This window comes from Gorilla gorilla, chromosome X (genome assembly GCF_029281585.2).
Source record: "Gorilla gorilla gorilla isolate KB3781 chromosome X, NHGRI_mGorGor1-v2.1_pri, whole genome shotgun sequence".
NCBI lineage: Eukaryota > Metazoa > Chordata > Mammalia > Primates > Hominidae > Gorilla > Gorilla gorilla.
The window spans coordinates 10795415-10819372 of record NC_073247.2 but is presented as its reverse complement, the minus strand read 5'-3'; the positions used below and the strand labels follow the sequence as shown (position 1 = coordinate 10819372).

At 57.4% G+C, this 23958-nt stretch overlaps 2 protein-coding genes across 4 annotated transcripts in view; one reads left to right on the top strand and one right to left on the bottom strand.

Annotated features, from left to right (window-relative positions):
- Positions 1–11627: 11627 nt before the first annotated feature.
- On the top strand, positions 11628–16809 carry LOC129530050 (ADP/ATP translocase 3). Its single transcript, XM_055376325.2, has 4 exons — positions 11628–11919; positions 13991–14477; positions 15625–15765; positions 16295–16809. The coding sequence occupies exons 1-4, from the start codon at positions 11809–11811 to the stop codon at positions 16450–16452; spliced, it is 897 nt and encodes a 298-aa protein (XP_055232300.1). The 5' UTR covers positions 11628–11808; the 3' UTR covers positions 16453–16809.
- Positions 16810–22110: 5301 nt separating this feature from the next.
- The window catches only part of LOC129530049 (interleukin-3 receptor subunit alpha), a 40840-nt gene continuing 38992 nt past the window's right edge, over positions 22111–23958 (bottom strand). For all 3 annotated transcript variants that reach the window (XM_055376324.2, XM_055376323.2, XM_063702870.1), the window contains exons 11-12: positions 23681–23762; positions 22111–22401 (exon numbers count right to left, since the gene is read on the bottom strand). In XM_055376324.2, the coding sequence (XP_055232299.1) occupies positions 22327–22401; positions 23681–23762 (157 nt within the window). In that variant the 3' untranslated portion in view covers positions 22111–22326. The remainder of the gene's footprint in view (positions 22402–23680; positions 23763–23958) is intronic.

Below are 23958 nucleotides of genomic sequence, written 5' to 3'. Positions count from 1 at the left end.
AGGCTGCATTCAGGGAGGAGGGGACGGAGGCTGAATTGGGGGAGGAGGGGACGGAGGCTGAAATGGGGGAGGAGGGGATGGAGGCTACATTTTTAGAGGAGGAGATGGAGGCTGCATTCGGGGAGGAGGGGACGGAGGGACAGCCAGGGATAACTGTTCAGCCCACAGATGTTCTGGGAACCAGCAGCCTTCCAAAGTAGCCAGTGGGGACTCCCGGGGAGGGCGATGGAGACAGGGCTTTCTCCTACCTCCTAGCAGGCCGACGGCTGCTGTGACGGTGCCGTCTACCAGGCAGGGTCTCAGTCCTTCTCCGCACTCCAGCCTGCATCTTCCCATCTTCTGCACGATTTCCAGTGTGTTTCCTCCATGGGACGCCATCGCTGCCCCTCACCCCTGGATGCCCACAGGCTATGGAGTGGCAGTTCTCTGGGCGGCTTCCATCTCTCCTGCCTTGGTGCAGAGACTGTCACGAGCGGGACCTCCCCAGCCCCTGCTGCGGGGCTGAAATGCGTCTGTAAACACCCCCCACCCCGAGCCCAGGCAGGCCAGACTCACACCCACCCCGTGAGGCCCTCCTGGGCACACACTCACTGCGGTTGTAGGGAGCTCAGCGCATCCACGTTTCCCCCGTGCTCCGCTCCCAGTTGCTTTTCCCGGGCTGTGTCCCGACCCTCAGACCTCAGTTCGCCCTCTGGTGCCCACACAGCCCCCTTTCCTCCCTGGCCCCCCAACCAGGGAGTGGCTGGGCCAACCTGGGGCTGGGCTGGGGTGGAGCCCTTTCACTCACAGCCTTGACCTCAGGAGGCACTGAGGTTCAGGAGGCATCTGCAAAGCGAGGAGAACCGGAGCAGGCCTAGGTGCTGTTTTCACGGCGCGAGCACCCAGCTTAGCTGCTCCTGGGCTGGGCGTCAGTCTGCTATATTTCAGCTGTTTTCCTTTTTCTGAGACGGACTCTGGAGTTTAGCTCTTCTTGCCCAGACTGGAGTACAATAATGCAATCTCGGCTCACTGCAACCTCGGCCTCCTGGGCAGTCTATTTCAAGATGCAAACTCCGCCTCCTGGGCGGCCTATTTCAAGGTGGAAGCCCCGCCTCCCAGGCAACTTATTTCAAGGTGGAAGCCCCGCCTTCTACGCCTATTTCAAGGTGCAAGCCCCGCCTCCCGGGCGGCCTATTACAAGGTGCAAGCTCCACCTCCCGGGCGGCCTATATCAAGGTGCAAGCTCTCCCTCCCAGGCGGCCTATTTCAAGGCGCAAACCCCACCTCCTGGGCAGCCTATTTCAAGGTGCAAGCCCCGCCTCCTAGCCCCATTTCAAGGTGCAAGCCCCGCCTCCTGGGTGGCCTATGTCAAAGTGCAAGCTCCACCTCCTAGGCGGCCTATTTCAAAGTGCAAGCTCCACCTCCTAGGCGGCCTATTTCAAAGTGCAAGCTCTGCCTCCTAGGCGGCCTATTTCAAAGTGCAAGCTCCACCTCCTAGGCGGCCTATTTCAAGGCGCAAGCCCCGCCTCCTAGCCCTATTTCAAGGCGCAAGCCCCGCCTCCTATGCGGCCTATTTTAAGGCGCAAGCCCCGCCTCCTGGGTGGCCTATTTCAAGGTGCAAGCCCTGCCTCCTAGCCCTATTTCAAGGCACAAGCCCCGCCTCCAGGGTGGCCTATTTCAAGGTGCAAGCCCTGCCTCCTAGCCCTATTTCAAGGCACAAGCCCCGCCTCCCGGGCGGCCTACTGCAAGGCGCAAGCCCCGCCTCCCGGGCGGCCTATTTCAAGGTGCAAGCCCCGCCTCCCGGGCGGCGTATTTCAAGGTTCAAGCCCCGCCTCCCGGGCGGCGTATTTCAAGGTGCAAGCCCCGCCACCCGGACGGCCTATTTCAAGGTGCAAGAACGGCCTCCCGGGCGGCCTATTTCAAGGTGCAAGCCCCGCCTCCCGGGCGGCCTACTACAAGGCGCAAGCCCCGCCTCCCGGACGGCCTATTTCAAGGTGCAAGCCCCGCCTCCCGGACGGCCTATTTCAAGGCGCAAGCCCCGCCTCCCGGACGGCCTATTTCAAGGTGCAAGCCCCGCCTCCCGGACGGCCTATTTCAAGGTGCAAGCCCCGCCTCCCGGGCGGCCTATTTCAAGGTGCAAGCCCCGCCTCCTATGCAGCCTATTTCAAGGCGCAAGCCCCTCCTCCCGGGCGGCCTATTTCAAGGCGCAAGCCCCGCCTCCTGGGCGGCCTATTTCAAAGCGCAAGCCCCTCCTCCCGGGCGGCCTATTTCGGGGCGCAAGCCCCTCCTCCCGGGCGGCCTATTTCGAGGCGCAAGCCCCGCCTCCCGGGCGGCCTACTTCGAGGCGCAAGCCCCGCCTCCTAGCCCTATTTCAAGGTGCAAGCCCCGCCACCTGGACGGCCTACTTCAAGGCGCAAGCCCCGCCTCCTGGGCGACCTATTTCGAGGTGCAAGCCCCGCCTCCTAGCCCTATTTCAAAGTGCACCCTCTGCCTCCTGGGCGGCCTATTTCAAGGTGCCCGCTGCACAGATGGGAGTGGTTTTCTGCAATGGTCACGGATGATCTCAATAACACCCAAGTCACACGCTGCTCCACCCTTACAGTGGCCTGGTATCACAGAAGAATGTGTAGGTTGCTTTGTGCTTTAAGAAAACAGCTGAAATAGGCTGGGTGCAGTGGCTCACGCCTGTCATCCCAGCACTTCGGGAGGCCGAGGGGGGCGGATCACCTGAGGTCAAGAATTCAAAACCAGCCTGGCCAACATGGTGAAACCCTGACTCTACAGAAAATACAAAAATCAGCCGGGCATGGTGGCGGGTGCCTATAATCCCAGCTACTGGGGGGAGGCTGAGGCAGGAGAATCACTGTAACCTGGGAAGCGGAGGTTGTGGTGAGCCAAGATCGTGCCATTGTACTCCAGCCTGGGCAACAAGAGTGAAACTCTATCTCAAAAAAAAAAAAAAAAGAAAGAAAAAAGAAAACAGCTGAAATAGGCTGGGTGCAGTGGCTCACGCCTGTCATCCCAGCACTTTGGGAGGCCGAGGTGGGCGTATCACCTGTGGTCAGGAATTCGAGACCAGCCTGGCCAACACAGCGAAATCCTGTCTCTACAGAAAATACAAACACTAGCCAGGCGTAGTGGCAGGAGCCTGTAATCCCAGCTACGGGGGGGAGGCTGAGACAGGAGGATGGCTTGAACCCAGTAGGTGGAGGTTGCGGTGAGCCGAGAGTGTGCCACTGCACTCCAGCCTGGGCGACAGAGTGAGACTCCGTCTAAATAAATAAATAAAACAAAACTGACCTCTATATATTTTATGTAATATAAATTATGTGTTCCATAAATTCTGTGAATGATGTGTTCTATCCGTGTACAGGCACGTGTGTAGAGGTGTGTGTGTTCAGGTGTGTATACATACATACACATACACACCCATCTGTGCACGCACACACACAGTCATGTGTGTCACTGAATGACAGGGACCTGTTTCGGGAAATGCATCCTTAGGCGATTCTCTTTGTGTGCCCATTCCGGGGTGCACTCACACATACCGCCGTGGCACATACACCCTGCTACTCACCTGGGCTGTGCGGCAGGGCCCCCAGCTCCCGGCCTGCTACTTACCTGGGCTGCATGGCAGGGCCCCAGGCTCCCGGGCTACAAACCTGGACAGCAGGTGAGTGTGCTGAGTGCTGCAGGCTGCTGTAATACAATGGTAGGGATTTGTCTGTCTACAAATAAAGGCACAGGAAAACTACGGTATTACCATCTCCTGGGACCTCCGCTGTCTAGGAAGGCCGCTGTTGACTGAAGGGTTGTTACCTGGCACGGGTGACTGTGTATAATTCTGGACAGACTCCGTTTTTTTTTTTGGTCTGTTTTTTTCTTTTTTGAGACAGAATCTCACTCTGTTGCCCAGGCTGGAGTGCAATGGCACGATCTCGGCTCACTGCAACCTCCACCTCCCGGGATCAAGTAATTATCCTGTCTCAGCCTCCCGCGTAGCTGGGATTACAGGCACCCACCACCATGCCCGCCTAATTTTTGTATTTTTAGTAGAGATGGTGTTTCACCATGTTGGCTAGGCTGGTCTGGAACTCCCGACCTCAGGTAATCCGACCACCTTGGCCTCCCAAAGTGCTGGGATTACAGGCACGCACCACCAAACCCAGCTAATTTTTGTATTTTTAGTAGAGACGGGGTTTCACCATGTTGGCCAGGCTGGTCTTGAACTCCTGACCTCAGGTGATCCACCCACCTCGGCCTCCCACAGTGCAGGGATTATGGGCATGCGCCACCACACACGGCTAATTTTTGTATTTTTAGTAGAGATGGGGTTTCACCATGTTGGCCAGGCTGGTCTTGAACTCCTGACCTCAAATGATCTGCCCACCTCGGCCTCCTAAAGTGCTGGCATTGCAGGCGTGAGCCACCGTGCCCGGCCTGACTCATTTTTTTTTTTTTTTTTTTTACAATCACACATGGTGTCTCCATGGGAGGCCTAGATGAAGCAAAAAGAAAATTTGGCTTTGATGATGAAATGGGGAGTCCAGTGCAGTGGCGCATGCCTGTGGCCCTCACCGCGTGGCAACCAAGAAGGATGAGGCTTCCAGACCCCTCCATCACACTGGCCTCAGCGTGGGGCCAAGCAGGACCTGACAGCTGCCAGGAGATGCCACGGAGCCCGGCCCTGGAGAACAGCCAGGCCTCTGTCCCTCCTACCTCGCTCCTCCCTCCCTTCCTTCCCACGTCAGCCTGGCCCGCAACTGTCCCTCCTTCCTCCCTTCCCACGTCAGCCTGGCCCAGAGCTGGGGTTACAGCATCCAGGTCACCCTGGGCTGCCCCAGCCAAACTCCTCTGTCCTGTTCTGGGAAAGCAGGCAAAGTCCCTGCCTGCAGGGATCCCCCGCGTACCTGCAGGACGCCGTCTGTCTTAAGGCACGAAGCCCGGGGCCTCCGTAGGGCTCACAGGTGGCTTCTAGAGAAGATGCCCGCCACAGCTGCTCTCTGCTCCATCTCAGGTGACCACTGGCCATCTCGGAAGCAACCTGCTTTGATGGTTTTCAGGCATGGAGCTCCTTCCTCTCGAGCCCCTGCCACCCGGGGCAGGGAATGGGGACAGGATGGAGACAGAGGTGGGCCCAGCTCTCCAGGAGTTCTAGGGGCTAGGGACAGATTCCCACCACTTGGATGCCCAGGGAAGGCCCCACCCCAAATTGAAACGTTCATGGGTCCGAGAAGGTTCTGGGAGTCACCCCAGGAAGAGGCCGGCATGGGGGGGCCTCTCGGTGGAGAGAATCAGAGGCGCCTGCCCTAGGGGGGAGCCCAGGCCCCCCTTCATCTTGGCTGCTGGGAGTGGGCTGGGGGGCCGCATGGTTGCAGCAGGGACCTCCGGCATGGCCTCCCTCTGTTCTGGTGCCCTCGCCATTTGCCCTTAAACCAAGGGCCCGTGGACGGAGTCCCCCAGGTGGAAGGAAGCCGGATAAAGGGTCCCTGGGGCTTGTTCCTCTCCCTCTCCCTTCTGTCTGCTGGAACTTTTTTTTTTTTTTTTTTTTTTTGAGACAGTCTCACTCTGTGGCCCAGGCTGGAGTGCAGTGGTGTGATCTCGGCTCACTACAACCTCCGCCTCCCGGGTTCAAGCGATTCTCCTGCCTTAGCCTCCGCAGTAGCTAAAATTACAGGCGCCCACCACCATGCCCAGCTAATTTTTTTGTATTTTCAGTAGAGACGAGGTTTCACCATGTTGGCCAGGCTGGTCTTCAGCTCCTGACTTCAGGCAATCCACCCCTCCTTGGCCTCCCAAAGTGCTCAGATGACAGGCGTGAGCCACCACGCCCAGCCCGTCTTTTTATTCATTGGAGTAACTGTGCAAAAACAGGACCTCTGGACTCTAAGAGTCTGTGTGTGGCATGCACAGAACATCCCGAGGATTGTGATGATTTAAAAACCAGTGGGGTGACACGGCTGGAATTCTGTGCAGGGCAGCCTGGCGGGCCGGGTTCACCCACTCCCTCCTCCTCCACTCGGCGAGCACTGCACTATGAGTGTCTGGTGCATACCAGGAGTGTCCGTCTGGCTCTAAAACAGCCTCTGGATTTATCTGGGGACCGGGGCAGGGGAAGCGGGAGGACAACAGATCCTAAGGATGATGTTGAGTACACAGCTCCTCCCCACCTGCCCAGCTCGAAGGCCCACGTCCAGGGAAGCTTTGCAGAGAGCCCTTTTCCAGGGTAAAAGTCTTAGGGGGCTCTTCTAGGGGGAGAGGTCTTGGGGAGCCCTCTTCCAGGGGGCAGGTCTTGGGGGGCACCTTCAGGGGGGAAGTCTTTGAGGCAGCCCTCTTCACGGGGGAAGTCTTGGGGGGCCTCCTTCAGAGGGCAGGTCTTGGGGGGACCCCTTTGGGGGGGCCTTTTGAGGAGCCCTTTTCAGGGGGGTGACCCTGGGAGTCCCTTTTCAGGGATGAGGTCTTGGGGAGCCCTCTTCAGGGGCAATGCCTTTTGGGGACCCTCTTCTGGGGAAAGGGGTCTGTCAAGCCTTCTCATCCTGCAGCCTCATCAGCCCTCCCTGGACCACACTTCGTACAGGCAGAGCCTCGGCAATGATTAATTACAAAAGATGTGCTGCTGCCCCCACCCAACACAGAGCCTGGCACCCCACCCCACCCCGCACGAAGCCAACCTCACCCCTGCTCTGATTCCTTCCCGGCCGTCCGATGAAGTCTGAAGTCTTCCCGTTAAAACACCTCTGCGTCTGGGCGGGGCGCGGTGGCTCACAGCTGTCATCCCGGCACTTCGGGAGGCCGAGGTGGGTGGATCACTTGAGGTCAGGAGTTCGAGACCAGCCTGCTTGGGCCTGGCACCCAGGCTGTGCTTGGCAAATGCTTCTGGAATGGATGGATGGAACCCTGTCTCTACTAAAAATACAAAAATCAGGCATGGTGGTGCACACTTGCTATCCCAGCTACTTGGGAGGCTGAGGCAGAAGACATGCTTGAACCTGGGAGGCAGGGATTGCAGCGAGCCAAGATCACGCCACTGCACTCCAGCCTGGGCGACAGAGCAAGACTCCGTCTCAATAAACACACAAACAAAAAAACCCACGTCTACTTCTATTATTAACCCACCTACTTTTCTGAGCCCCAAGGGGCTTTCTGGACACAGATTCCAGGAGAGCGGCTGCTGGTCAGGCAGCAGTGATCTCTAAAGCCATGCAGGTAATTTTATCAGATGCTGGCAGAGAAGGGGTTCTCATGGATGGGTACCTGGTAGGCGGATGGGGGCTCATTCCTTTCTTCTCGGTCCTTGGAGGGGCAGGGTGGTGAGAGACACAGCTCTACCCCCACTACCCAGCAGCTGTTGTCTCTCCCACTTCCAATTCCCAGGTGTGAGGCCCACCTGATCCTCCTTTCCCAGGGAGGCTGTGTGGCCCCAAAGGCCTCCCAGGTCATGCACTAGTCAGGCATAGCGACTGTGTTGTTCCCACCCAGATACGAGGGGCAAAGGAGTTAGTGTCCAAGGCTAAGTCCCACGTGCAGCACTCTGTATGGAAAAACAGCCCCAATTAGCAATTCATTCATCCATCCATCCATCCATCCATCTATTCATCCATCCATCATCCATTCCAGAAGCATTTGCTGAGTGAGCACATCCATCTATCCATGCATCCATCCACCCACCCATTACCCATCCAATTATCCATCCATTCCAGAAGCATTTGCCGATCGAGCGCATCCATCCATCCACCCACCCATTCATTATCCATCCATCCAGCCACCCATCCATCCATCCACCCATCCATTCCAGAGTCATTTACCAAGCAAACACATCCATCTATCCATCCAAGCACCCACTCATTGATTATCCATCTATCCATCCATTATCCAACCATTCATCCATCCCAGAAGCATTTGCCAACAGAGTGCATCCATCCATCCACGCACCCACCCATTCATTATCCATCCATCCATTCATTCTAGAATCATTTGCCAAGCAAACATATCCATCTATCCATCCATCCACCCACCCATTCATTATCCATCCATCCCAGAAGCATCCATTATTCATCCATCCACCCATTATCCATCCATCCATCCATTATCCATCCATCCATCCATTATCCATCTATCCACTATCCATCCATCTATACATTATCCATCCATTATCCATCCATCTATACATTATCCATCCATTATCCATCCATCCATCCATCCATCATCCATCCATCTATCCATTATCCATCCATCCATTATCCATCCATCCATCCATTATCCATCCATCCGTTATCCATTCACCCATCCATCCATCCATCCCAGAAGCATTTGCCAAGCACATCCTGGGTGCCAGGCCCAAGCAGGCGGGCATCCTCCTGGCTCTGAGAGGAGCTTGAGCAGAGCCCACAGACAGCACCACCCTGCTGGCGGGTCACCAAGCCACCAAGCCAGTGCAGGCTGAGGGCTGAGCACACAGAGCACCGTCTCAGTGTCTGGACATGGTTAGCCGTCCCCACCCGCGTGGAAGGAAACTTCTTCTCTCCCCTAAGACAGGCTTTGCAGACTTGGAAAGGGAACGCCATGTTCCAGGGCTCAGGCCTGGAGCCCCCGGCCAGAGCAGATGCGAACCAGCCTCATCTGGAAATAGCAGCTCTGGTCCCGGCCTCGCTGAGGCACTGAAAACCAGCACCAGGGCCCCGTCCAGCCCGGCCTCGCTGAGGCTGGGAAACAAACACAGGTCTGTAAGGCGCAGCTCCCCCAGCAAACTCCCCACCCCTGCCCAGCACCCACAGCGCTCCCGGCCTCTGTCCTCTATTCCAGGACCCCTGTAGCGAGCCTGGCTTGGTCCTGGGTCCTCAGGGGACACTGTCCACCCCCACTGCCCTGGCAGAGCCTCAGGAATGTGCTTGGTCTCCACAGCCCTCCCCACAGCAATGTCCCAAGGTTAGACCTACCCATGCCTCAGTGACTTCTGAGACACCCGTCCCGCCGCCCAGCAGCCACTCCAGCCTCCAGAGCTGGCCCCAACCTCCAGCCCCAGGCTGAGCCGCCCTCCCCAGAGGTCAGGAAAAGCCTCAGGCAGGGCTCACAGCTGCGCCCAGGAGTCACCCAGGGTGACCCCGCTCTCCGGGGCGGGTCACTCCTGCCCACCCACAGCCAGGGACTGTCATTTTCTCAGTACACAAGGGAGAGAAAGGAAAAACAAGAGCGAGAAAGACACAGGGAGAGAAAAGGAAGGGAGAAGGAAAGAAAAAAGAAAGACACAGGGGAAGAAGAGGAAGGAAAAGAAGGGAGGAAAGGGAGGAAAGAGGGAGAGCGGGAGGAGAGGGAAAGAAATGGAGAGACGGAGAAAGGCAGGAAAGAAAGGGAGAGACAGGGAAAGGCAGGAAAGAAAGGGAGAGACAGGGAAAGACAGGAAACGAAAGGAAGCAGTGGGAAGGGAAAGAAGTGAAAAGGAAGGCGGGGAGGGAGGGACAGGAGAAAGGGAGGAAAAGAGCAAAGGAGACGGAGACAGGAAAGAAAAAGGGGAGGGAGGCAAAGGGGGAAAGGGAGAAAAAGAAAGGAAGAGAGAGGGAATGATGGAGAAAAACAGGAGGGAGGGAGGAGAGAAGAAAAAGGAAAAGGAGGGAGGAGAGAGGAAAGAGGCAGGGAGGTAGGATAGAAAAAGACGGAGGAGAGAAGAAAAAAGAAAAGGAGGTGGGGCGCAGTGGCGCACGGCTGTAATCCAGCACTTTGGGAGGCCGAGGTGGGCGGATCACCTGAGGTCAGGAGTTCAAGACCAGCCTGGCCAACATGGTGAAACCCCATCTGTCCTTAAAAAAAAAAAAAAGCCGGGTGGGGTGGCGGGCACCTGTAATCCCAGCTACTTGGGAAGTTGAGGCAGAAGAATCTCTAGAACCTGAGAGGCAGAGATTGCAGTGAGCTCAGATCACGCCACTGCACTCCAGCCTCGGTGACAGAACAAGTCTCAATCTCAAAAAAAAAAAAAGGAAAACGGGGAGAAAGGGAGAAACAGAGAGGAAGGAAAGACCAAGACAGGAAAGAATAAAAGGAAGAAGAAAAAGAGAGGCAAAGGGAGAGAGGAAAAATGAAAAAAAAAAAAAAAAACGGAAAAGAGACAGCTAGGCGTGGTGGCTCACACACCTGTCATCCCAGCACTTTGGGAAGCCGAAGTGGGCGGATCCCCTGAAGTCAGGAGTTCGAGACCAGCCTGGCCAACATGGTGGAACGCCGTCTCTACTAAAAATATAAAATTAGCTGGGCGTGGTGGCGCATGCCTGTCATTCCAGCTACTTGGGAGGCTGAGGCAGGAGAATCGCTTGAACCCGGGAGGCGGAGCTTGCACTCCAGCTTGGGCAACAAGAGCGAAACTCTGTCTCAAAAGAAAAAAAAAACGGAAAAGAGAGAGGGGAGAAAGGGACGAGAGGAAGGGAGACAGGAAATAAAGAGGGAAGGAGGGAAAGGCAGAAAAGGGAGGAAGGGAAGGAAAGAGGAAAAGGGAAGGAGACGGAAAGAGGGAGAAAAAAGAGGGAGGGACCAAAGAAAAAATAGAGGAAGGGCGGAGGGAGAAAAGCAGAAAAAGGAAGGGAGGAAAAAAATGAAAAAGAGGGAAGGTAGCAAGAAAGGAAGGAGAAAGAGAGAGAGAAATGAAAGAAAAAGGAAGGGAGGGAAACGAAGGGAGAGACGGAAAGAGGGAGAAAAAGGAGGGAGGAGGGAAAGCAGCAAAAAGCAAAGGCAAGCAGGGAAGGAAGAGACGGGGAGAAAAGGGCGGGCGGGAGAGAGCGGGGAAGGGAGAGGAGGAGGGAGGCGGGAGGGAGGGAGGGAGGGAGGGAGGGAGGCGGGAGGGAGGGACGGAGGGAGGGAGGCGGGAGGGAGGGACGGAGGGAGGGAGGCGGGAGGGAGGGAGGGAGGGAGGCAGGGCGGACTGGGAGGTCGGGAAGGAGGACCCCGGCCGCAGCCGCCGCCGGGCAGACACGGGGACAGACACCGGGAAATAGGAGAGCCCGGGCGGGTGGGCGCGGCCCACGGAACCCCCAGCCCCGCCGCGGAGGGCACCGCGGGGTCAAAGAACGGAGGCCCAGAGATCACCACTCCACCAACCTAGGCCGGGCGCGGAGGGCCGCGCGGAGTCACGGATCGGCAGCGGGACTGAGCCGCGCCCACGTGGAAGCCGCCGCAGGCTTCGCGCGGGGCTCCCCGGGTGTACGCGGGCAGGGGCCGGGGTCTCCCGACGCACGACCCCGGAGAGTGTTGAAAGGGTCGGAGCTGCCTGGAGGTCAAGGGTCAAGGGTCGGGGCACCACATGTCGCACATCCCGGCGGGGTCGCCGCGGCCTCCGGGAGAAAGCGGTCGGCGCAGTCGGAGCGAACAGGGCATCAGGGTGGGCTTCTCACTCCGCAGCCGCCCTCCCGCCCGCTCGAGTACTGGCAGCGGCGTGACCTTCACAAGGTCAAGGCTACCGCGGAACCCCCAGCGGCCCCTACGGCGCATGGGCGGGGCCTGGCTCCCGGCATACCTAGGGGTGCGGGGCGGGGCGTCTCCGGGAAGCGCAGCCAATGGGCGCGGTTCGCTGGAGTGCGGGGCGGGACGCAGCGAGATTCCCGGCAGCCCTCAGAGGCGAGGCACGCAGGCGGGGGCGGGGCGTGGCCGGGCGGCGCAGCCAATGGGCGCGGCGCGAGGAGGCGCGGGGGAGGAGAGTGGGCGTGGCGTCGGCGCCTTAGCGGCTGCGCGGTGGCCGCTCCGTCCTTTCGGTCCCGGCGGCGGCAGGGCTGAGCCAGCGACGCCCTCCATTCACTCTCCGCGCCCGTTCGCCGGCTATCCGCCCGTTCCGCTGCCCGCCCTGCCACCATGACGGAACAGGCCATCTCCTTCGCCAAGGACTTCTTGGCCGGAGGCATCGCCGCCGCCATCTCCAAGACGGCCGTGGCTCCGATCGAGCGGGTCAAGCTGCTGCTGCAGGTGGGGACACGGGCGCGGCCGCTCCGGGGACTAGGGGACCGGAACTGAGTGGCCGGGTCGGGCGGGGACGTGGGCAGCAGAGCCTTGCAGGCGGGCGCCGGAAGTGGAAGGCCGCGATCGCTTTGTCCACGCGCCGCCGGCTTCCGGGGGCCGCATCACGTGACCGCTGCCGCAGGGCGTGGCGACGTCCACGCGTGCGCACTGGGCCCGGCGGGCGGGGGGAAATGCGGCACGGATTGCAGGGCGCATGCGCGGTGAGCAGGGCCCATGGACGGACCCTGCGGCTGGCGGGCCTTGACCTTGAGCTCAATCCTGCGGGTCCCCCGGGCTGGGACCAACCCTTCCGGCGGATGCCTGGCAGGCGTCTGCTCTTGCTCCCTCCACCGTGAAGGGTAATTCTAAGGCCAATAGGGCAACGAGCCTGCCCGCAGGTGTCCTGGAATAACCAGGATATGGTTATTGGTGGTTCTTACCCCCCTTCTTAGCTCATTTCTGCAATTCTGATCCAGAGCAATGCATTTTTTGTCTTTTGGGAGAGGCTTATCGAAAGTAGCATGATGCCTAGGAACATTGCCGCCGGGACGTCCTTGCTAACGTTGTACTCCGAGTGACAGCTCGGTGATGGGAATGAATAGGCTTGGCTGCAAGGACCGGTCCCGCCCGCGATCCCAGCGCTTTTGAGAGGCCCGGGGAGGATCGCTTGAGGCCAGGAGTTTGAGAGCAGCCGGGGCCACACAGCAAGACCTCACTTCAAAAAAAATTATTTTAACTTAACGAAGCAGGACGTCGCAGTACATTGAGAGGATCGCGTGAGCTCAGGAGTTTGAGACCAGCCTGGGCAACAGAGCAAGACCGCATCTCTTAAGATAATTTTTTAAACCTAGTACAGGGTGGCGTGTCCCGGGAGTTTGAGACCAGCCAGGACAACATAGCAAGACCCCATCTCTAAGAAAATTTTTAAAACTTAGCAGGCGGGGTGTCCCCGCACTTTGAGAGGCCCAGGGAGGATCGCCTGAGCTCAGGAGTTTGAGACCAGCCAGGGCAACATAGCAAGACCCCATCTCTAAGAAAATTTTTTAAACTTAGCAGGGCGGGGTGTCCCAGCACTTGGAGAGGCCCAGGGAGGATCGTTTGAGCCCAGGAGTTTGAGACCAGCCAGAGTAACATAGCAAGACCCCACATCTTAGAAAAACCTTTTTTTTTTTTTTTTTTTTTTTTTTTGAGATGGAGTCTTTCCCTGTCGCCCAGGCTGGAGTGCAGTGGCACGATCTCGGCTCACTGTAGCCTCCGCCTCCTGGGTTCACGCCATTCTGCCTCAGCCTCCCTAGCAGGCGCCCGCCACCACACCCTGCTAATGTTCTGTATTTTTAGTAGAGACAGGGTTTCACCGTGTTAGAATGCCCTTGATCTCCTGACCTCGTGATCCGCCCACCTCAGCCTCCCGAAGTACTGACATTACAGGCATGAGCCACTGTGCCCGGCTTAAAAAATTTTTTTAAACTTAGCAGGGCGGGATGTCCCAGCGCTTCGAGAGGCCCAGGGAGGATCACCTGAGCTCAGGAGTTTGAGAGCAGCTTGGTCATCGTAGCAAGACTCCATCTCTAAAAGTAATTTTTCAACTTAGTGGAGCTTGATGGTTGTGCATCTGTAGACCTGGGTACTCGGGAGACTGAGGCGGGAGGATGGCTTAATCCAGGAGTTGGAGGCTGCAGTGAGGTGAGATCGCACCACTACACTCAAACCCGGGTAACAGCATGAGACCTTGTCTTTTTAAAAAAAGAAAGAGCCGGGTGCGGTGGCTCACGAGGTCAGCAGATCAAGACCATCCTGACTAACATGGTGGAACGCTCGTCTCTACTAAATAAGCAAAAAAATTAGCCGGGCGTGGTGGTGGGCGCCTGTAGTCCCAGCTACTCGGGAGGCTGAGGCAGGAGAATCACTTGATCACCCCATTGCACTCCAGCTTGGGCAACAAGAGTGACTTGTGTCAAAAAAAGGATGCACTCTGTAGCTGGGATGTTTCTGGGTGGTTGGCCCCGGGTCCGGTCTGAACACCCTCTGCGTCCTCCAGGTCCAGCACGCCAGCAAGCAGATCGCCGCCGACAAGCAGTACAAGGGCATCGTGGACTGCATTGTCCGCATCCCCAAGGAGCAGGGCGTGCTGTCCTTCTGGAGGGGCAACCTTGCCAACGTCATCCGCTACTTCCCCACTCAAGCCCTCAACTTCGCCTTCAAGGATAAGTACAAGCAGATCTTCCTGGGGGGCGTGGACAAGCACACGCAGTTCTGGAGGTACTTTGCGGGCAACCTGGCCTCCGGCGGTGCAGCCGGCGCGACCTCCCTCTGCTTCGTGTACCCGCTGGATTTCGCCAGAACCCGCCTGGCAGCGGACGTGGGAAAGTCAGGCACAGAGCGCGAGTTCCGAGGCCTGGGAGACTGCCTGGTGAAGATCACCAAGTCCGACGGCATCCGGGGCCTGTACCAGGGCTTCAGCGTCTCCGTGCAGGGCATCATCATCTACCGGGCGGCCTACTTCGGCGTGTACGATACGGCCAAGGGTACGTGTGGCTGCCATCGCGAAGTCCCAGAGACGGGCTCAACACGCAGACGTTCCCCCAGGGTCCCGTGGGCTGAAGGTCTGAGATAAGGTGTGGGCAGCGCTGGTTCCTCCTGCGGCCTCTCTCCTGGACTTGGAGACGCCGTCTTCTCCCTGTGCCCTCAGCATCATCCCTCTGTGTGTGTCTGTGTCCTCATCTCCTCTTCTTATGGGATGTCTTAGTCCATTTCAGGCTGCTATCACAGAATACCATAGACTGGGTGGATTGTAAACAGCAGACATTGATTCTCCCACAGTCCTGCAGGCTGAAGGTCTGAGACCAAGGCATGGGCAGGGCTGGTTCCTCCTGAGGCCTCTCTCCTGGGCTTGGAGACGCCGTCTTCCCCCTGTGTCCTCACAGGGTTGTCCCTCTGTGTGTGTCTGTGTCCTCGTGTCCTCTTCTGATGAGATGTCTTAGTCCATTTGAGGCTGCTATCACAGAATACCATAGACTGGGTGGCTTATAAACAGCAGACATTGATTCTCCCGGAGTCCTGGAGGCTGGACGTCTGAGATCAAGGAGTGGGCAGGGCTGGTTCCTCCTGAGGCCTCTCTTTTTGGCTTGTAGACACCGTCTTCTCCCTGTGTCCTCACAGGGTCATCCCTCCATGTGTCTGCGTCCTCATCTGTTTTTAGAAGGACACTAGGGTCGTAGGATCAGGGCCCGCCCTACTGGCCTCCTTTAGTCTTAGCTCTTTAAAGACCTTATATCCAAGTACAGTTGCATTCTGAGGTCCTGGGGTGGGGGTGGCGGTGGGGGTGGGACTTCAGCATGTGGATTTTGAGGACAGAGTGTAACTCCCATAGTAACGGTGGCCCTTCAGAAGGTCAGGGCCCTATTCTCTTCCCCAAACAGGCCTAACCCCGGCCTCTGGGACTGTCTTGCTGGGCTCCAGCAGGTGGCAGGCGGCCTTTTCCCCTCCTGGCCCTGCCCCGACCTGTCGTGTTGTAAACATCAGCTGGCACTGAGCAGCTGCGTGGAGGGGGCACTGGTGGTCTTGGAAGAGCTCGGCACCACCTCAGGTGGCCGTGAGCACACCCTGGGGGCCGACCCTGGTCTCGGGTGGCCGTGCAGGCGCTGGAGAAGGTGACGTGCCGTTCCCCCGCAGGCATGCTCCCCGACCCCAAGAACACACACATCGTGGTGAGCTGGATGATCGCGCAGACCGTGACGGCCGTGGCCGGCGTGGTGTCCTACCCCTTCGACACGGTGCGGCGGCGCATGATGATGCAGTCCGGGCGCAAAGGAGGTACCCGCGCGGGCTCGGGGGGCGGGGGACCCTTGCTGCCGGGAAGGGGAACCAAGCTCCTTGCCCTGGGCCCGTGGGAGGTCAGGAACCATCAAAGGAGGCACTTCCAGGGCGTGTGAGACAGCAAAAGTGTGTCCGAAAGTAACCTGGCTGTGTGGAAGGATTTTCCTGAACAATGGGCTGCTGATCTTTTTGGGGTTTCATGGTCCGGGCGGCAGTTTCTGAATCCCCGCCTCCTAGAACTCTGGTTGCACCTACACCCTCGATCCTGCCTTCTCTGCATGGACCCCAGGGGTGGAGATGGGGGACACCCAGGGCGGGGCCTGAAGTCCTGTGTCCCGCCCTCCCTGAGACAGTGGCTTAGGAGGAGGGCTTGAGCTGGGGGAGCCTCAGCTATCCCTCCTGTAATCAGAACTGTGGCTCAGGCGTCTGGGGTGTTATTTCTGTGAAACGTCTTTGTGGGCGCAGGTGGCGTCCGTGTCTTGAAGAGCTTGGCGGCGAGGCCCTCACTGTCTCCCTGTCGTTGCAGCTGACATCATGTACACGGGCACCGTCGACTGTTGGAGGAAGATCTTCAGAGACGAGGGGGGCAAGGCCTTCTTCAAGGGTGCGTGGTCCAACGTCCTGCGGGGCATGGGGGGCGCCTTCGTGCTGGTCCTGTACGACGAGCTCAAGAAGGTGATCTAGGGGCCGCGGCCTCCTCCACACACACACACACACACACCAGGGGAACCAAGAGAACCACGTAGAATCCTCCACCGTGCGGACCATCGACCTTCGAGAAATTCCAGTTGTCTTTTCCCCAGCCGCATCCTGCCTGTAGACGGCCGGGGAAGGCTCTAGAAAAGGGGCGCATTGCGATCCAGTCATCGGCAGCCGATTCCATGTCTTGATGCACGGGGTGGGAGGGAACCGTGGCGTCCCTGCGTGGGGCCCATGGGTGAGACACTCCAATACTGAGACCTAGAGTCCAGATGCTTGTAGGACCCAAGTCGCGTTTTCAGTATTTATTTAAAACAAAAGAATCATGTTTTCCCATTTGTACTTCAGCGCTAGCCCCTGTTTTGCACAGCCGAGTACTGGCGAGTATGTTCTATGTTGGGCCTCCTGCTGCAAAACAATAAACAGAGGACGCAGAGGTCCTCCTGCCTGGCGGCGCACCTCTCCACAGGGCGGCCTGGGGCCTGGAGATGGGCGCTGGGCCCACGGGACGCAGTTGGGGCCACGCTCTGCCCCTGTGGCTGGCCCACGTTCCCGGTCTGCGTGCGGTGCTGCCTCCTCCCCAGCACCCCCTGGGGCACGGAGGGCAGGGTCACCACTGGGAAGAGGCGGGGGGGGTAGAAACCAAGGCTGGCAGAAGTGTAGCCGGGCTCCCTGGTAAATGCTGGAGGACCCCAGGGCACCTGCACTTTACCTTCTCTGAGAGCATTTGTATGACCACATGTCTCAGCTCTGGAGGCTGGAGGTCCCAGAAAACCAAGGTATGGTAGATGCAGTCTCTGCTGAGTACCCAGTTCCTGGCTTGTAGATGGCGCCTTCTCCCTGTGTGTCCTCAGATGATGGATGAGGCCAGGGTGCTCTCTGGAGTCCCTTCTGTAAGGGCACTGATCCCATCCATGAGGCCTCATGACTCCCAAAGACCCCCACTTCCCAACGCCATCACTTGGGAGACGGGCGTTTTCAGCGTGAATCTTGGGGAAACAAACAGGCGTGACACCCTGCCTTCCTCTCCACCTCCTGTAGCCCGCGAGGGCCACTCCAGCCCCCATTCCAACATGAACAGTGGAGTCGGTCGGGGTCCCCAGAGTGGCAGCTGTGTGTTCGCGGGGTCACCCGTGAGAATCCACCACAAGGGGTACCCACCGCGAGGCACGACAGCTTCCTTCGAGCTCTTTCTGCTCAAACATTCATTGCGGGGCAAGAAAAGCCGTGTTGAATCTCTACCGGGCCCAACCTTGGGCCTTGGTGTCAGCGCACGGCAGGGCCACAGAGACTATAGCCCTGGGGTTCCAGCGCCGGCTCTCCCGTGCTCTCCAGAAATCCCAGCCGTAGTAAAAAGAATCTTTGTTTTTTGAGATGGAGTCTCGCTCTCGCCCAGGCTAGAGTGCGGTGGTGCAATCTCGGTTCACAGCAGCCTCTGCCTCCCAGGTTCAAGCAATTCTCCCGCCTCAGCCTCCCAAGTAGCTGGGGCTACAGGCATGCGCCACCACACCCGGCTGATTTTAGTATTTTTAGTGGAGATGGGGTTTCACCATGTTTACCTACCAGGCTGCTCTCGAGCTCCTGGCTTCAAATGATCCGCCCGCCTCAGCCTCCGAACATGGTGGGATGACAGGTGTGAGCCACCGCTCCTGGCCCGAAAGGCAGACTCTACATCTCTGCACTTGGCCAGGTAGAAACCCTCATTTGTGTCCCGATGATATCAGAGATCAGGAAAGCTCCGTGAGCCCTCCTCTTGGTCACGTGACTCGGCCCAGAGGCAAGTGGCAAAACGACCTTCCACCATCAGCCTTGTGGGTCCTGCACACCCTCCACAAAACAGCTGCGACCCACGGGGACCTGGGCTCCGAGTTCCTGCCTGGAGCTGTGGTCACTGCTTCATTCACTCTTGGATGTATTTTCACTCCTGATACTTAATAGTTTTTTATTTTTATTTATTTTATTGAGACGGAGTCTTGCTCTGTCCCCCACACTGGAGTGCAGTGGCGCAATCTCAGCTCACTGCAACCTCCGCCTCCTGAGTTCAAGCGATCCTCCTGCCTCAGCCTCCCAAGTAGCTGGGATTACAGGCAGCTGCCACCATGCCCAGCTAATTTTTGTATTTTTAGTAGAGATGGGGTTTCACCTTGTTGGTCAGGCTGGTCTCGAACTCCTGACCTCAGGTGATCCACCCTCAGCCTCCCAAAGTGCTGGGATTACAGGCGTGAGCCACCGTGCCCGGCACTTAATAGATTTTAACCTAGTAATTGGGGCATGGTTTCCTCAGCGGATCAAGTGAAATCCTACGTGGTACACTGGACTTTGGGGAATTTGGTAGTGGCGGGGAGGTTCTCCAAAGTTACAATTCAAAGACCAACAAGTTTACTCCTTGATTTTTTTTTTTTCTTTGAGATGGAGTCTCTTGTCACCCAGGCAGGACTGCAATGGTGTGATAACGGCTCAACGCAACTTCCATCTCCGAGGTTCAAGCCATTCTGCCTCAGCTTCCCACGTAGCTGGGATTACAGGTGCCCGCCACCATGCCCGGCTAATTTTGTTTTTTTGTTTTTGAGATGGAGTCTCACTCTGTCACCCAGGCTGGAGTGCTGTGGTGCAATCTCAGCTCACTGCAAGCTCCACCTCCCGGGTTCACGCCATTCTCCTGCCTCAGCCTCCTGAGTAGCTGGGACTACAGGCACCCACCACCACAGCCCGGCTAATTTTTTTTGTGTATTTAGTAGAGACAAGGGTTTCACCGTGTCAGCCAGGCTGGTCTCGATCTCCTGACCTCATGATCCGCCCGCCTCGGCCTCCCAAAGTGCTGGGATGACAGGCATGAGCCACTGTGCCTGGCCAGTCCTGCACAATCTTGAAATGCTGAGGCTCTCAGCAAGCTGAGTGTTGGAGATAACTTCATAGACAATAATACATGGTGGCATAGCTGTTTTTAAGAGAATCCTGCCTCGTGGGTACTATCAAAATCACAGTTCCGGTTGGGCTCAGTGGTTTACCTCTGTAATCCCAGCACTTTGGGATGGTGAGGCAGGTGAATCACCTGAGGTCGGGAGTTCAGGACCAGCCTGACCAACATGGAGAAGCCCTGTCTCTACTAAAAATAAATGTTAGCCAGGCATGATGGTGCATACCTATAATCCCAGCTACTCGAGAGGCTGAGGCAGGAGAGTTGCTTGAACCCAGGAGGCAGAGGTTGCTGTGAGGTGAGATTGTGCCACTGCACTCCAGCCTGAGTGACAGAGCCAGACTTTGTCTCAGAAAAAAACAAGGGGGGGGTGGTGGGGGGCCAGACTCAGTGACTCATGCCTGTAATCCCAACATTTTGGGAGGCCGAGGTGGGCGGATCACATGAGGTCAAGAGTTCCAGGCCAGCCTGGCCAACATGGTGAAACCCCATCTCTACTAAAAACACAAAGCTAGCCGGGCATGGTGGCACGTGCCTGTAGTCTCAGCTGCTCGAGAGGCTGAGGCAGGAGAATCGCTTGAACCCAGGAGGCAGAGGTTGCTGTGAGCTGAGACGGTGCCACTGCACTCCAGCCTGGGTGACAGAGCAAGACTGTCTCCAAAAAAAGAAAAAAAAAGGGCCGGCCTGGTGACTCACGCCTGAAATCCCAGCACTTTGGGAGGCCAAGGCGGGCGGATCACCTGAGGTCGGGAGTTTGAGACCAGCCTGACCAACATGGAGAAACCCCATCTCTACTAAAAATACAAAAAACTAGCTGGGCATGGTGGTACACACCTGTAATCCCAGCTACTGGGGAGGCTGAGGCAGGAGAATCACTTGAACCTGGGTGGTGGAGGTTGCTGTGAGCTGAGATCAAGCCACTGCACTCCAGCCTGGCGACAGAGCGAGACTCTGTCTTAAAAAAAAAAAAAAAAAAAAAAATCATAGTTCCTTCCTGTGGATTTACAGTGGGGCATCCAGGGCTCCGTGTTTTAGGTTCAACCCGCAGACGATGGGACCATTCCCAGGGGCCGCAGGTGGGCTGGTGGGCTCCCTCCTTGCCAGCCTACCTGCTTCCTGGATTCCTTCTCCCTGCTTTCCTGCGCCAGGCTGCCCGGCCTCCCCCGCCACACACAGGCGACGCTGATACCTCCTTTCACCTCCTTTCCTGCAGCTCCAGGTACCCCTGTTTTCGGTTTGGCCCTCACACCCAGCAGAGGCCTAGTCGGGAAGACCCCGACAGGGAGACAGGGCCTGGGGAGAGGGTCAGACGTCAAGCCAGCATCCATCCAGCTCTGGGGAATGAGGGCGGGGACACAGAGGTCAGGCCAGGGTGGGGAGAAAAGAGCCCAGGCTGGCCTCGGGGTGTGAGCACGACTGACCCTGCCAGGGCAGATCCCAGAGCCCCGGCCGGATGTGGGCCGCTCCTCACGTCTGTGTGTAAAAAGGTGCGTGAACACCGCATGTTTAGGGACATCAGAGTCTACCTGGCTACACAAGCCCTGTAAGGTGGCTAAGAGACGGGCAGCCGGGCCCGGCGCGGTGGCTCACGCCTGTAATCCCAGCACTTTGGGAGGCTGAGGCAGGCAGATCACGAGGTTAAGAGATCGAGACCAGCCTGGCTAACGTGATGAAACCCCGTCTCTACTAAAAATACAAAAATTAGCCAGGCGTGGTGGCAGGTGCCTGTAGTCCCAGCTACCCAGGAGGCTAAGGCAGGAGAATTGCTTGAACCCTGGAGGTGGAGGTTGCAGTGAGCTGAGATGGCTCCATTTCACTCCACCCTGGGTGACAGACTCTGTGTCAAAAAAAAAAAAAAAAAATCCATGCAGCCAGGGTCATGTGTACAGCCGGGGGCCGGAGAGGACAGACAGGCCAGGCCGGACATCTGGCACCTTCGGAAAGCAGCAAAGGTGATGTGTTTCTCAGAAGTCCTGGAGGAGCTAGTTATAAAACACCAGAGGCTGGGCGCGGTCGCTCATGCCTGTAATCCCAGCACTTTTGAGAGGACAAGGTGGGTGGATCACTTGAGGTCAGGAGTTGAAGACCAGCCTGGCCAGCATGGTGAAACCCCATCTCTACTAAAAATACAAAAATTGGCCAGGTGTGGTGGCGGGTGCCTGTAATCCCAGCTACTCAGGAAGCTGAGGCAGGACACGTTTGAACCCCGGAGGTGGAGGTTGCAGTGAGCCGAGATCGCGTCACTGCACTCCAGCCTGGGCGACAGACTGAGACTCTGTCTCAAAAAAGAAAAAAGGCCAGGTGTGGTGGCTCACGCCTGTAATCCCAGCACTTTCGGAGGCAGAGGCGGGCAGATCACAAGGTCAGGAGTTCGAGACCGGCTAATATAAAAATTAGCCGGGGGTGGTGGCAGGTGCCTGTAATCCCAGCTACTCGGGAGGCTGAGGCAGGAGAATTGCTTGATCCCGGGAGGCAGCGGTTGCAGTGAGCTGAGATTGCATCACTGCACTCCAACCTGGCAGACAGATCGTGACTCCATCTCCAAAAAAAAAAAACAGTGGAAACAGTCTCTCTAGTAGTGTTGGAGGAATGGGGCTGAATCCAGAGACATCCAACCTGGGAGACAGATCGTGACTCCATCTCCAAAAAAAAAAACAGTGGAAACAGTCTCTCTAGTAGTGTTGGAGGAATGGGACTGAATCCAGAGACAGGGACCAGTGAGTGGGTTAAAAAAAAAAAATCACTTTATCATGAAATAAACACACAAAGTTCTGTTCTTCCTGGCAGCTTCGGACTAAATTACACAGGCATCTCCCATGCCCACCACCCGTTAGGAATGTCCATTCCTGGGCCGCGTGCACAGGTCCAGCAGCCAGTCTGTGCAGGCGCCTGGCCCGGCCAGGGAGATTGAGGCAGACCCCCACAGGCCCTGAACCCCAGTCTCAAGTTTTCTGCACGACCTGTACTTCAGTCACCAGACACTCCTCCAGGCCGGCTTTGCCTGCCTCCCAGACCACCTGCAGAGACGAGAGGAGGAGGCAGGGTGAGTCGGCCACCCCCAGATAACAGAGCCCACGTCCTGATCTGCGGGGGCCTGTCCCATCTCAGATCTGCTCTGTGGGCCAGGCACGGTGGCTCACGCCTTGTCATCCCGGCACTTTGGGCCGGGCGCAGTGGCTCACACCTGTCATCCCAGCACTTTGGGAGGCCGAGGCGAGCGGACCACGAGGTCAGGAGATCCAGACCATCCTGGCCAACATGGTGAAACCCCTTCTCTACTAAAAATACAAAATTAGCTGGGTGTGTTGGTGCATGCCTGTAGTCCCAGCTACTTGGGAGGCTGAGGCAGGAGAATCGCTTGAACCTTGAACCGGGAAGGTGGAGGTTGCAGTGAGCCGAGATTGCACCATTGCACTCCAGCCGGGGCAACGAGCAAAACTGCGTCTCAAAAACAAAAAACAAAACAAAACAAAAAAATCTGACAGAGATGTCTGCCTCCTTTTCCTCTGCCCTTCCTTTCTCTTAGGGACACAGGTATCATTAAAATCTTGTTGAAAACTGGGCTGGGCACGGTGGCTCACGCCTGTAATCCCAGCACTTTGGGAGGCCAAGGCAGGGGGATCACAAGGTCAGGAGATCGAGACCATCCTGGCCAACATGGTGAAATCCCGTCTGTACTAAAAATACAAAATTAGCTGGGCGTGTCGGTGCGTGCCTGCAGTCCCAGCTACTCGGGAGGCTGAGGCAGGACAATCGCTTGAACCTTGGACCGGGAAGGTGGAGGTTGCGGTGAGCCAAGATCGCACCATTGCACTCTAGCCTGGGCAACAAGAGCAAAACTCCATCTAAAAAAAAAAAAAAATCTGCTCTGCTCTGGTGTGCAGGGTGCGGAGACGGCCCGTGATCACGGTGGGCTGGGAGCCCAGTGTCCCCCCACTCCCTTCATCCTGCAGCTTTTCCCAGCCGCCCACCAGCGCCAGCAGACAGGTGTGCAGCCTCCTAGTCCAGGCCATCTCACTCTTGTCGCCCAGATGGAGTGCAGTGGCTCAACCGTAGTTCACTGCAGCCTCTACCTCCCGGGTTCAAGTGATCCTCCTCCCTCAGCCTCCCGAGTAGCTGGGATTACAGGCGCCCGCCACCACACCCGGCTAATTTTGTATTTTTAGTAGACACGGAGTTTCTCCATGTTGGCCAGGCTGGTCTCCAGTTCCTGGCCTCAAGTGGTCCGCCCGCCTGGGCCTCCCCAAGTGGCCACCACGCCTCCAGACCCGTCCGAAGGCAGAAAAAACAACATACCAGCTTGTCGTTTTGGAAGCTGTCACCGATGGGGTCCTTCATGTGAGGGATGCGGGGAAAGAGTCTCTGCATCACCAGATACCTCGGAGGAAAGAGAAATGGCCCAGCTCTGAACCCAGCACCGACCAGCTCATCATCTGGGACACAGCGTGTGCAGGACAGGCAGTGCCACGATGGAGCAAAAGACTCAAGTCATCTACTCGAGGGGTCTCTATTTTCCCGGCCCCCGAGGCCCTGACACGCCCCCGACAATCATCATAAGCAGGCGCTGGTGTCTA